General features: G+C 52.4%; 1 protein-coding gene across 5 annotated transcripts in view; it reads right to left on the bottom strand.

Annotated features, from left to right (window-relative positions):
- IFRD2 (interferon related developmental regulator 2) overlaps window positions 1-13675 on the bottom strand; it is a 21753-nt gene extending 8078 nt beyond the window's left edge. Inside the window, exons 1-5 of one of the 5 annotated variants that reach the window (XM_065551394.1) lie at window positions 13630-13675; window positions 2631-2747; window positions 2150-2234; window positions 1291-1415; window positions 470-627 (exon numbers count right to left, since the gene is read on the bottom strand). In XM_065551394.1, the coding sequence (XP_065407466.1) occupies window positions 470-627; window positions 1291-1415; window positions 2150-2234; window positions 2631-2747; window positions 13630-13660 (516 nt within the window). In that variant the 5' untranslated portion in view covers window positions 13661-13675. Of the gene's footprint in view, window positions 1-469; window positions 628-1290; window positions 1416-2149; window positions 2235-2630; window positions 2748-3095; window positions 4662-11894; window positions 12152-13629 lie in introns of those variants that run through there. The other 4 variants (XM_005308761.5, XM_065551396.1, XM_065551395.1 and 1 more) reach the window with 4 other exon arrangements.
- Window positions 13676-14268: the final 593 nt, after the last annotated feature.

The raw sequence follows: 14268 nt of genomic DNA on the forward strand, positions 1-14268 counted from the left end.
CACCAACAGAGCAGAGATGGGAAGAGAACGAGGATTCAGGGGAGAGAGGACCCTGTCCCAGCCTGTCCTCTGACATAGTATTGAGTCTGGTCCGTTCTCCCAGGGGCCAGGTCTGCAGGCTCAGCATGAGTGAGTCCAAAAGCAGGTTGGCCCAGCCAGGACCGGCACTCAGCCTGTCTCAGAGCCACATCTCCCCATCACACCCACAGCTGCATTCCTCCCTGTAGAAGTCGGAGCTGGTGGAAAGTGAATGCAGAGTTCCACGGCAACTGGTCAGTTTCACACATTCTGTGATGATAACCCAGCCACAGTCCTGCTACAAGCCTAGATCTAACCCGAGACAGACCCAGCTCCCAGGGAGACCCAGCTCCACACAGCACACCGCTCTCTAAAGCGCATCAGCGCTGCTCTCTGCTCTGCGCCCCTGGAACCCAGCTGGGCTCCCGTGTCCCCGAGACTTGCTACTTACACTCTGGCGAGCGATGGGGCTGGCCGAGGAGTCAGTCAGGATACTGATGAGGAGGGGCTTCAGGCTGCGGAATACCTCCTCCCCCTCGGGGCCCGAGCCCATCTGAAGGCACAGTAGTGTGAGAACGCTAGCAGCTAGAGACTGCTCCTCCCCTTTACCTGCGGGGCAGGAGAAGAGAACCTCCATCAGCCTCAAGATCTTCTCCCTTCCTCCACCTGGGAGGCCGCCTCAAGCATCAGAGCAGCACAGGGCACGTGCGTGCAACCAAGGAACACGCAGCAAGGTGCATCGACACCCCTCAGCTGCTGGATGGAGGCAAATGTCCAATGCAGACAAAGCAGAACTTTGCTCAGCACTTCGGGCTGGTCTCCTGAGACTGGAGGGGACTCTCAACCAAGGTGATTTCTTTGATAGATTTGAAGTTTTCAACCTGCCCAGAGCAGAGTGAAGAAACCAGCGCTCCCGCTGTAGGAGCTGAAGACAGAGTTAGCTCCTGCATTCCCTAAACTGCATTAAGGGCTGGCCCTGGCAGAACAGAGCCCTACCAGGCAAGCAAGGGAAAGGTAGGTGGGTTTGCAAAGGTTTCGTTTCAAGGCACTGCATGGTCGCCCCCCTTGGGTCTCTCTGCTCCTGCTACTTACCCCGCCCCCCTGCAGCTGATGCTCTGTGGGCGCTCCTGCTATGATCTGCTGAGGTCATGAGAAGATCTTGGCTGCAGATAAAGACTGGTTTCACGCCAAGGAGCCGGATCTGCAGGGAAGATGGTGGCCCCACTGCTACGGGGGGCCTTCCCAGGGCTGGAAGGGCAGGGGTAGCCTTACCTTTCTTCAGGCACTTCTCCAAGGAGTCTGTGAGTGTGAGCCTGCGTTCCAACAAGAAGTCGAAAAGTGTCTTGGAGGAGAAAGCCAGCCGCAGGCTCTCCAGGGCTACCTGCCGGGTCCTGGTGCTGAAAAGATACCCTGTGCTAGACATTGAGGGGGAGGCGGGGACCTGAAAAGGCTGGCAAGGGCCACCCCAGCCACTCATCACCTAGATCAGCTTCCTTGTAGGCAGGCAGACTTGGCGGGGGGAGGGGAGGAAAGAGAGGGAAGACATTCTGGGGCCAGTCCCAAAGGGCTGACAAACCTCCCAAGCCAGGGAAGCCCTGAGAAAAGGGTGAGTCACCATCCCAATGGGTTCTTCTCAACAAGGGGTGCAGAGCACACCCCTTCCAAGGCCATCTTACCCCTCTTGAGGGAGGTGCCCAGCCCAGCAGGGCTGCGGAGTAAAGGGGGTGCGAGCTATGATTATATGCTTCTACGGGTTGCTCCACAGCAGCCCAGGGGAGTCCTGTCCAGTGTGGCCTCGCTGCAGCTACAGGAGGAACAGAAGTACTTTCTCTGAGGCTGTACAGGGCAAGGTCCTAGGGGAGCTGCCTTTGCACCCTATCTGCCATGCCTCCCATCAGGAATGAAATCGAGACAAGCTCTCAAGGCTCCTTCCTGTCTGGCTGAGCCCACTAGCATGCTGCACCTACTAGGAGCAAAGGGCTCCCGGCACGTATTGACACCCATCGCAGGGATTCTGGAGAGAAGGGCAAGAGAGGAGGTGAGAGCTCCCAGTACAGCTGAAGCATGCTGAACATCTGTGCTTTCCCTGAGGAACAGGAGGAAGCCTTGGCATGGGCCATTCCCATCTCACCTCTTGTCTGTCACGTTGTCAATGCACTCCTTCAGTTTGTCTTCCACCTCCTCCTGCTGGGCCTGCTCGTCCACAGCATCACTCCCTGCAAGCAGCAGCCAGATGGACAAGTTCTTCCGACCTCGGGCCCCAGTGCCAACCCCCACGTCCAGTCCCAGGAAGAAGAGTAGCAGCTGTGCTACCTGGCACCCATATGCTTCATACACCTGATCAGAACCACTGACACTGTAGGGCTGACCTGGAGGCAGCTCCATGGTCAGCTAGAGTGACTGGGCCTGGGACAAGCCCTCGCGCTCCATCAGTTAAAGTCCTTTACACAACTGAGACCACCTCTCGGGGGGGGGGGGGCGCGATGCTGGGGAAAAGGGAGGTTCTAGTGAGACACAGAGCTCTCTGTTGTTACGTGCTTGGTTTGCTCTTGTCTGGCCACAGGTTCTAGCCAGCCCTTCTCCGCCCATCACACCCCCTGCCACTCACTCACCGGCTCCCTCCTCAGCGACGCTGGTGCTCTCACTGGCACTGCTGTAGTGACTCAGTACTTCACTGGCTACCTCATCGTCGCTGGCCTGGGACTCTGCCTTGGCACTGCTCCGAGCTCCTGGGGAACCAGAAGGGGAGGGGGCTGAGGTTAGGTTGACAGGGGCAGCCGCCAGAGAGAGCAGAGCCCCATACTCCTCTCCTGGAGAGCCTCGATTGTCCCATTAATCACCTTCCTACCCTGCCCCAGCAACTGTAAGAAATACGATCCTCCTCCTCTGGGATCTGCCATCACTGAACTAGCTGGCCCAGCTTCCTGTAGCTGCCAGTAGCTTAAGGTGTGCAAAGGCAGACTGAACTTGCCCACGTAACATGCCAGGGAAGCTTGCGAAGGGAGATCTAGTCAATTCCCCCTCCACTCCCCTGGATCTCCCAAGTCCCCATCCTCTGCCCATTAAGCCTCACTCACGAGTCATCCAACTCAGGTTGCCAACTCTGCCAGGCAGGGACCTAGCTGTATGCCTGCAAAGTGCCATGCCTCCCAACATGCTGTGTGGACGCCACATGCCTGTAGCCAGCTGTACTCTGACTCGGGGTGTCAGCTAGATCCCCACCGGTGATGAGTCTGTCCTGAGGGCTGGGTTCAGCGACTCACATGCCTTGCCACTACTGCCACAAGCACTGATGGGGACGGGAATATTAGCTTGCACCATATGTAGATAAGGAAGCAGCAAGTGTCTACGCAGATAGCAAGGGAGGATATTGGCAAATTAGCAACCCCAGTTTAGACATGCCCTGCTGATAAAGAAGCGAAACCTGGAGCCTCTGATAATCAGCAGCATATGGAAAGAGGACAAGGCGCAGGAGATGAGAGAGAAGGGAGCCAAGACTGGCCACAAGACAACTTGGTATGTTGCTATTAAGAGTTCAGTCCATCCCAGTCCAATCCATCTTCCCCCTTGCTGGCTTTGATTGCAAGTTCTTTGGGGCAGGGCCCATTCATGACCATTGTGGAGCACCATGACCAAGCGCACTGACTACACGCTCAAGTTAGCTCATGAATAACAAGCAGCACCAGTTACTCTGCATGGCAAGCACAGGAACCAGGCAACAGGATCATGAATGGCTGAGCTGATCCAGAGCAGCCTCTGAGCGCATGGACAGCGACTGATGGGGGGACGCCAGTGGAGGAGGCAGCAGGAGTGTTGATGGAGCAAGTGCTGAATGCCAGGGAAGTCCAGGATTAAGTGCCCACGCCTGACCTCCCTCTCTGCCTGCCAGGCAGAGTCGAACCACTGAATTGGTGCTCCCCACGCAGGGTTGTGTGTCCTGGAGGGGTTGGCTGGGCAGCTTGGGTTGCAGCCGGCCCTAGGGCATGAGAGCGCCAGAGCGGTGCTTTGGAGAAGTGGTGCATGCACAGCTTCGATGGGGGAACTCAGTGACACACTGGGCAGCAACAGGAAGCCAGCAGCTGCCGTGGAGAGATAAGTGTCTTAATCATGTAAGCTCACAGAGCCAACTGTCCTCCTTCATCCCCACAAAGCAAACCAGTGGCAGTCCCCAAGGGAGTGGTGAAGAGTGCAAGCCAGACTGGCCAAAGGCACGGGTCCTGCAGAAAGCTGGACATCAGAGAGAGGATGCTCCAGAGGCTAAACCAGTTGGAGACATCACAGGTAGTCTTCAACTGCATCTCTTCCTGAAACAGCTGTGATCCCTGAGAGCCCAGTCCAGACTGAACTCGCCTCAGTATTTCTCCAAGGGCAATCTGGATCCATACCCCTTCAGACTGCCCTATTGCCCCTCCCCACTTGAGGCCTGACTTGGGAGAGGGAGGACATTGCTCACAGCTGGGAACTTTGTCAAAATAGAAACAACTTAATGCCACTTTCAGTGTTAAACCAGCCAGAGCTAGCACGGCACACACCTGTCAGCTCTTTAAAGCCCAGCACTTCAGAAGAAGCTGGAAGGAGGCCAGGCAGAGAACACTGCATGGAGGGTTTGCCTGCACCCCTCCCCCTCATACGCAGGTCAGTGGTGGTAGACGTGACTGCCCTTTGGGATCATTGGGGGAAGAAGTGCTATACACATATTAGAGGGTAGTTTGGAGGAGCCCTGCTGGAGAACTGCATGGAGTGAGCTTTTAACCCAAGCGGGCTCCCATAGTGGGAGTGCGACGCATGCACAGACCACATCAGGCACCTCTTCAGCAAGGCCAGAGGTACACAGGCCCTGGAAACTGTGTGCTGATGCAGCATAAGAAAGCTGAGCTGAGTGGTAAACAGAGGCTGGCTCACCTTACATGATCCCACACAGAAGCGGACAAGCTTCGTGGGAAGAGAGCCAAGGCCTCTGCTGCTATAACCAGAACAAAACAGCACCACATTAAGTTACAGCGACACAACTAAACAGGCAGCCACTGCCAAAAGAGGTCGGCGGTAGAGCAGAGGAGTGCTGGAGTTCGGGGGGGGTGGGGGGGGAGACGCCTGGATTGGGGTGCAGGAGAGAGAAGGGGAACAGGGACTGGGGCACAGGCTGAGGCAGAAGGATGCTAAGGAAGGGGAACTGGGACAAACCTTGGGTTTTATTTTTAGCCTCTTGCTAAGGCGCAAGGATTAAGACCAGAAGGCAGCTGGTATATCGAGTCCTACTCATCACAACAAGCAGAGCACCAGTGACATGCTACTGAAAGGTTAATATTCTTCGGGCTCCATGCCTGCTGCAAGAACAGCGTGGCACTGAGTGCCTGAGCGGATTGGCAGAGAGATGAAAGCGTAGTGCTGAGCCCACAGCCCACCCTCTCAGCGATCCCTCCCCCTGGAATTTGCCAGCAGGGTGCTGCACAATGCAGTGGCCAGGGGGAAAGGCAGCAGGTTGGGATCCTTGGGAATCAGAGTCAGCATGTCCCTCACAACAGGGCATGTGGGGGTCATGGGCCTTCCAAACCCGAACGAGAGACAAAACCTGTCCCGAGCCCCCTGGGCTGGTGAGAGACACGCGGAGCGGGATGGGGCTCAGATCCACTCCCGAGAATAGCCCACCCCATGCAACCTTCTGCACAGAGCTCTGCAGAGCACATGGGCGAACTTTTACATGCTCAGCTAGCTGCTGTTGAGGTTAAGTGCCCGCAATTTGCCCCTCATGCTGACGCCAAGTAGCAGTACAGAAAGCTCTGTCAGGCGAACAATAAAGACAGCTCTGTATTATCTAATGATACACCCAACACACGGCAAGGCTCATCCCACTTCTCAGCATCGATCTCTCATACCTCCCAAGCAGGGGAGGAAGAGAGAAGCCCCCTTTGCATCCCCTCCTTTACACCACAGCCAGGCGTGCATGGACCTACCTACTACTAACAGATTTGCATTCTGAGAGCCTTAGAAGGAAGTCTCTGTAAAATGGCTTCTAGCCAAATGGCCACTTGCCAAACCAAGATGGGGCTGCCCGAGCAGAGTCCAGGAACTGCCCATTCCTAGCAGCACAGGCACAGGGCGCCCTGCTGTGGATTTCAGCAAAAACAGCCCCCAGATCTTATCCTGCACCCTCATCTTTTGCATTGCTCTCTGGCTATTAGATTTAGCCCTTTGGCTAATAAGTACCTAGAAAATTACTCCAGCCCTGGTTAATAGCCTATGTTTACATGTAGCAAACATTTAAAACCATGTTATATTCATGTTAGAGAATACCACGTTCAAATCCAGCTTTGGTAGGAGAGTGTCTCACATCTCTGTTGAATAAAGTTGCTTAAACTGGTTGTTTGGAGAGCACCATGCGTATCCAGGTGCTACCACAACTTAAAGAATAAGCTGTGCCATTGGCAGGAGCTTCCCATGGTTTGGAGTAGATCCACATCAGCCAGACCTTCCAGGTGATCCTACAATGTCCAGGACACCAAACAGGTGTTTGCACAACATTGGCTTCCAAGCCAGTAAGCAAACAGCAGTCTGGCACAATTGCAGCTGTGTGTATTTGGAGTACTGCAAACAGCTGCACGGGTGAATGTGCACTCATCCAACACACCTGCAGAAGAGACACACTGGGCATTCCTCTCTTACAGATGTGAGGAATGGAAAGCTCCAGGCTGGGTCAGGGACACTGCAGTGCACAAGCTGTAAAATTCATCCCACTTACTGAAGTTATTCCCTTTGGAATAACCTCACTGAAGATTCCCCCATAACGCCAACTATGACGTGGTCTGCAAAGAACAGAAACATGGCTAGCAATGCATTCCCCAGCAGTCACTGAACTGCAGACAGACAGTATCGGCTTCCATGATTTGTCCACTCAAAGATTTGTCTCTATAAGTGAGAAGTTTTACTACTACATTTTACGGATATTGAAAAATAATACATCCAGGTACGTCTGCTCCCTCCTCTCGATCTCACAGCATATCTAGTCTTCAGTGTCTTCCAGATGCTAAGCTACCTGAGGCAGAAACAGGCTACTTTTGCATGGCATACAGCATAGATCTCATTGTGGGCACTTCACTAGCAGCAAAGAACATGAAATGGAGATGAGATGGCGTACCTGATTTCAGAGGAGATGCACGCACAGAAATAGCAGAACAAGTGTGGCTTGCAAAAGAGCTACAGCTTTGTATAACAACCGTGACAAATTCCCACCTGGAAGCTCTTCCTGTTTGCACCCAGGTATCAGAAGACTGTAGTAGCTAGCAAGCACAGGCTAGGTAACTGACACATTGCTTCCTTTTAGTTCAGACATAGGCTGACAGAACGTACCCTATTTGTAGTATTCTTTCATGCAAGGATGCTGCTTAGGAAAAAGATTAAGAGCGAACTGGAAAGTGAAAACGGAGCTAGATAAAACAAAAATGTGCTTTGGAAAGAGGGATTTCAGCACAGAAATAAGATTTAAAAAGACGCTGTCAACTTGAAAAAAGGTCACATTCCTGTCAACTTTTTTGTTAAATCTATTATATAGTTACTAACACAAAAGATGCAGAGAGAGGCTTTTTGTTTGTGTTACTACAATGCCTAGCACAATGGGACTTGGTCCATGACCCAAATAATATGACTAAAAATGAAATGAGAGAGAATAAATTCTCTATTTACTCCAGTGTACTTTGCGCATTTGACAGCACTAGTCCGGGGGTTCTCAAACTGGGGGTCGGGACCCCTCAGGGGATCATGAGGTTATTACATGGGGGGTTGTGAGCTGTCAACCTCTACCCCAAGCCCCGCTTTGCCTCCAGCATTTATAATGGTGTTAAACATATAAATTAAAAACACTTTTTATAAGGGGGGGGAAATCGCACTCAGAGGCTTGCTATGTGAAAGGGGTCACCAGTAAAAAAGTTTGAGAGCCACTGCACTAGTCAGTTTCTGTTTCCCATATATAATCAGTTTTTCCCCTGCTGAAAAGACCTTTGAACAGAAGCAGCAAGCAGAGCAAATTAACCCTTCTATTTTTTAAAAGGGAGGAAATTAGACAAAAGCATAGGCATTACTATCTAAAGGAGACTATCAGAAACTGGGATTTTAAGTTAGTCAGTTTCAAAAATACAAGGCAATCCTTTAAATGTTTTAGAACATCCTCCTGTTCTTCCTGGTTTAAGATGCATGAAGCCAGAGCCACTTTAAGTCCCACACAACCACTGATATGTTCTGGGCCTTCTGAGGAACTGTCACAGATTGAAGTGTCACTAGAGGAAGTTTTGGAATTAATTGATAAACTTAACATTAACAAGTCACCAGGACCAGATGGCATTCACCCAAGAGTTCTGAAAGAACTCAAATGTGAAGTTGCGGAACTATTAACTAAGGTTTGTAACCTGTCCTTTAAATCGGCTTCTGTAACCAATGACTGGAAGTTAGCTAATGTAACGCCAATATTTAAAAAGGGCTCTAGAGGTGATCCCGGCAATTACAGACCGGTAAGTCTAAAGTCGGTACTGGGCAAATTAGTCAAAACAATAGTTAAGAATAAAATTGTCAGACACATAGAAAAACAAACTGTTGAGCAATAGTCAACATGGTTTCTGTAAAGGGAAATTGTGTCTTACTAATCTGTTAGAGTTCTTTGAAGGGGTCAACAAACATGTGGATAAGGGGGATCCAGTGGACATAGTGTACTTAGATTTCCAGAAAGCCTTTGACAAGGTCCCTCACCAAAGGCTCTTACGTAAATTAAGTTGTCATGGATAAAAGGGAAGGTCCTTTCATGGATTGAGAACTGGTTAAAAGACCGGGAACAAAGGGTAGGAATTAATGGTAAACTCTCAGAATGGAGAGGGGTAACTAGTGGTGTTCCCCAAGGGTCAGTGCTCAGACCAATCCTATTCAACTTATTTACAAACGATCTGGAGAAAGGGGTAAACAGTGAGGTGGCAAAGTTTGCAGATGATACTAAACTGCTCAAGATAGTTAAGACCAAAGCAGACTGTGATGAACTTCAAAAATATCTCACAAAACTAAGTGATTGGGCAACAAAATAGCAAATGAAATTTAATGTGGATAAATGTAAAGTAATGCACATTGGAAAAAATAACCCCAACTATACATACAATATGATGGGGGCCAATTTAGCTACAACAAGTCAGGAAAAAGATCTTGGAGCCATTGTGGATAGTTCTCTGAAGATGTCTGCGCAGTGTGCAGAGGCGGTTAAAAAAGCAAACAGGATGTTAGGGATCATTAAAAAGGGGATAGAGACTGAGACTGAGAATATATTATTGCCCTTATATAAATCGATGGTATGCCCACATCTCGAATACTGCGTACAGATGTGGTCTCCTCATCTAAAAAAAGATATACTGGCACTAGAAAAGGTTCAGAAAAGGGCAACTAAAATGATTAGGAGTTTGGAACGGGTCCCATATGAGGAGAGATTAAAGAGGCTAGGACTCTTCAGTTTGGAAAAGAGGAGACTAAGGGGGGATATGATAGAGGTATATAAAATCATGAGTGATGTGGAGAAAGTGGATAAGGAAAAGTTATTTACTTATTCCCATAATACAAGAACTAGGGGTCACCAAATGAAATTAATATGCAGCAGGTTTCAAACAAATACAAGGAAGTTCTTCTTCACGCAGCGCACAAACAACTTGTGGAACTCCTTACCTGAGGAGATTGTGAAGGCTAGGACTATAACAGCATTTAAAAGAGAACTGGATAAATTCATGGTGGTTAAGTCCATTAATGGCTATTAGCCAGGATGGGTAAGGAATGGTGTCCTTAGCCTCTGTTTGCCAGAGGATGGAGATGGATGGCAGGAGAGAGATCACTTGATCATTGCCTGTTGGTCCACTCCCTCTGGGGCACCTGGCATTGGGCACCTGGCATTGGCCACTGTCGGTAGACAGGATACTGGGCTAGATGGACCTTTGGTCTGACCTGGTACGACCATTCTTATGTTCTCTACTGAATCCAGAATTTCCATTGGAGTCTAATTTTTTTTCCTCCTGTGCTGAAATCTTCCCCCCCCTCTAAGCTTTGTTAGTGGGAGCACACAGGACATATCTCCACTTACTTCAATTTTCCCCCTCGTTCACCTTTAAAACTAGGTTCAGTTCCCAAATTTTTTTTTTTTTTTTTTTTTAAACACACATTTGAGGGTTCCATTTTGGCAGAAAGTATGTACCTAATTTGGGAGAAGGAAGCAGATCACAGCTGTCCTCATCTTTAATATGAGGTGCTGTATGCCAACTACACTTCTGGGTGCTTTTATTAAAGCGGAACATGCATGCTGGAATCTGTAGTCTTCACAGACTGAAAAGCAATATTGAAGATGATCTTGAGCTGCCCTGATTTAGCAGGCATACCCACTGCCCCCAATTTAATCTTAAAAGCCAACAGCAAAATAATGCTTTTGGATTTATATTTTTAGTACTAAGTCAAAGTTTGAGCAACCTGTAAATGTATCATGCAATTAATCATTTTTAAACAGATGTCCTGACCAAGTATCACCACAAGGGGACAGTCAATGCACAAAACAGCAACAGAACTGCACATAGAACTAAGTGTATTTGCACCTGCTGTTTCAATTCACAGGGCCCTAAATGAATAGGAAAGGCAAGATTTGTTCAGCTAAGCAGACTTCAGTCAACCACAACAAGAGGAAGGATGGACAGTGTCTATCGGATAGGGTGCTAGTGTGAGATTTGGGAGATCTCGGTTCAAGTTGCTGTTCCTCCACAGATTCCCTGTGTCAGTCATTTAAGCCACATCTATGCTAAAGGAACTAGTAATGTCAATGCAGATTGCAGTGACAGAAGGGGGGTTTCCCTATGGTGTAGTATAACTCCACCTCCTTGAGCGATGAAAGCATTCTTCTGTCAACCTAGCCAAGTCTACACTGCAGGGGGGAGAGGGGGTTAGGTTGGCATACCTGGATTTTTTCACACCCTGTGCACCGTAACTACATCAACCTCAGGTTTTGGTGTAGACCAGACCACAGTCTCTGTACATTGAGGATAACAGCATATTATTGTGGAAGCACCTAAAGTCCCAGGCACAGACCAGGCCCTCACTGTGACAGGTGCTGCACAAACACAGGACAAAATGATAGCACCTGCCCCAAAATGCTTCCCCCATTCTCAGTCACCCCACCCACAGTCTGAGCAGTAAGTTCAGTAAGGCCAGTGAGATCACATGCAGCCCAGCCCAGAACTACTGCTGGGAGTGGGCAGCTCAAGCAGGGTCGTGGGAGACATAGGCAGGGGGAGGGCAGCAACCTACAGATCTGTTTGAGGGGGGAGACGCTGTTTGAGGGGGGAGTGGAGTTTATAGAAGGCCATGCAGCCCTGCCTGGAAAGTCCTAAGGCACAGCTGGCAGAGGGTGAGCGGGTCCCACCTAGCCTGCCCCTTGTGGACTCTGGGCACACGAAAGACAATTCCACTCGCTGCAGCCAGTCACGGGAGATTCACCCCAAAGATGCCAGCCAGTTTGCCAGCCCTGCCACGGCCCCGCACCCGCTGCCAGCCCTGCCACGGCTGTCAGAGTCTGCCGGCCCCAGCGGCCCCATGACCGCAGCCACAACACCCCTCGCACAGGCAGCGGGGCCACGGACCTAGCGGCGGAGGGGGGGGGTCGCTTCAGTGAATCGGGGCTAGAGAATGGGGCCCACGGTTAGTGCCCAGGGCACCCTCCCTACAAGGGAACCCGACCGGCCAGCTCCACCCCCGGGCACCCACCTCTCCTGGCACCTCGGTCCCACAGCCACGTCTCCGAGCACTCCCCACTCCACAGCCACCTCCCGCCGGGGCGCACACAGCTCCCCACAAGGCAACCCCCAGCCCCGACGGTGACTCACCGCGGCCGCCCCTCCGGGCTGCGTGCGCCCGGCGGGAGCGCGGCATGGCGGGCCGGACAGGGCGCTCTCAGGGGGCGGTGCGGTGCCGGGCGCGCTCTGCGGGCTCGGGACGGCCGGGGCCAGGCGCTACCTGAGACGGGAACCACGCGGCAGCCGCCGGCGCCACCATCTTCCCTTGCTCGCGGGCGGAGCGCTCGCCGGCTGCCGCCGCGCTGCCCCCTGGGAGGCGCAGTCCGCGAGGGGGGGATCGCTGCGGCCCTCGCGCTTTGTGACAGGCGCCCGGAACTACGAGGGCCATGATGCTCCGCGCCTGGGGCACCGCGGCCTGGGACACGGACTACAAGTCCCCGCAGACGCCGCGCGCGGACCGGAGCCGTGTTAACCCTTCAGCTACGGGCGGCCCTCAGGGAGATGCGAAGTCAGCTGCAGAGCGGTGGCCATGGGGATGGGTTCTCCGGCCTGGGGAGAGCTGGGACAGCAGCAAAGAAAGTGCTCTGATCTTTGGGGGACGGATCTGGTGGCCGGCTAGCATCGAAATGCGCAGCCCCCCAGCCTGGCCCCAGCATCCCGGATTAACTCTCCTGTGGGCCCAGGGCTATTAGATTTTGTGGGGCCCCTAGGGGTTCGGAGTGTGGGAGTGTGCTCAGGGTTGGGGTAGGATTGGGGTGTGGGAGGGGATGCAGCCCCAGCTGGGGGTGGGGGTCGGGCCAGAGATGGGGCAGGGGGTTGAGGTGCAGGCTCTGGGTGGGAGTTTGGGTGAAGAAGGGGGCTCTGGACTGAGGTAGGGAGTTCAGGCTCCGGCCTGGAAGCGCTTACCTCGGGCAGCTCCTGCTCAGCAATGCAGTGGGGCTAAGGCAGGATCCCTGCCAGCCCTGACTCTGCGCTGCTCTCCTCCCTGAGGTGGCCGGCATGTCCAGCTCCTAGGCGGAAGGGCCAGGCTGGTCTGCGTTGTGCATGCTGCCCGTGCCCCCATGCGCTGCCCCCGCAGCTCCCATTGGCTGCGGTTCCCGGCCAATGGAAGCTGCGGAGCTGGCACTGGGGGCAGGGGCAGCATGCAGAGATTCCCTGAACGCCCCTCACCTAGGGGCATGCCGGTCAGCCGGTGCTCGGGGCTCCAACCCCGTGGGGTGGGGGCGGCGCTGAGGCTCGGGGACTGGTGTACGGCCGGATGAAAAGAAGCAGCGGGCCACATCCAGCCTGCGGGCCTGTGGGGTCCCCCTTAGGCCGAGGCCCTGGGTTACAGCCCCTAAAGCCCCTGCGTTCATCTGGCCCTGACCCTGGATGGCACTGACTCGGCCTGGCTGATTTGAACTCAGTAAGGAAGAGCTGCCAGCAGTTGAAGAAATTGGACTCCAGAGAGGGGGTCCCCGGGCTGCCCCCCCAGGTACCTGTGGGACTCAGACAACCTAGGGATGTCCCCCCTCCAGCAAACACATCTGCCAGCCCCATCACTGCTCCCCCACTGTGAGTCCCAAAGAACTGCTGTCTTGGTCAGGCTGTGCCGGCCATGGGTGCGCAGGAACTGGCTAAGCCCCGCTAGCCCCAAGCCCCGGGGTAACTCCAGCTTCCCATCCCACAGGGACCTTCCCCCCCATTGACTGAAAAGGACCATCCTACAACCCCCCTGGCCAGCCCACATTGCCAGCAGCATAGCGTAAATTCTCATTGCCCCTCTGCAGGACGGACCAGTGTTATCTATAGGGAAACCCGAGCGCAGAGAGGTGATGTGACATACCTGAGGTTGCAGATTTGGGGCACTGGCACATTCCGACTCTTTCCCCCTTTAACACACAGTCCTCTGCTCTTTTTCATTGTCTTCAAGGCCAAGGGGGACCACTGTGATCATCTAATCTGACCTCCTGCATTACACAGGCCAGAAAACTTCCCTGAATTAATTCTCCTTTGAACTAGAGCAGGTCCTTTCGAAAAATATCCACTCTTGATTTAAAAATTGCCAGTGAAAAATAATCCATCATACTCCTTGGTTCTGTTTAATTCTCTCGTTGCCTGATCTCTCTCTGTTCCCCTTCTTCCGCCCTTTCTAAAGCAAAAGCAGTTAACAAAACACCCAAATATACTACATTATCCAACAGATATGACCTCCAGCCGAGCTTTCTCTTCTCTGTCATTAGCCAATGAGCTGGCGATGTCTAGAAGGTGCTCTCAGTACTCCTGTTCTTTTTGCGGATACAGACTAACACGGCTGCTACTCTGAAATCTGTCAGTACTTCAGTGCATCTAACGTAGAACACTTCTTGTTATTAGGGGGGGAAAAAAATCCAGGCTCTGTCTGTTCCCAAACAAGTCCAGGAATAAATTGATTTCAGGGAATGCAGCAAAAATGACCTAACCCTACTCTCTTGGGTTCTCAGCA

The sequence above is a fragment of the Chrysemys picta genome, chromosome 7 (genome assembly GCF_011386835.1).
Source record: "Chrysemys picta bellii isolate R12L10 chromosome 7, ASM1138683v2, whole genome shotgun sequence".
NCBI lineage: Eukaryota > Metazoa > Chordata > Testudines > Emydidae > Chrysemys > Chrysemys picta.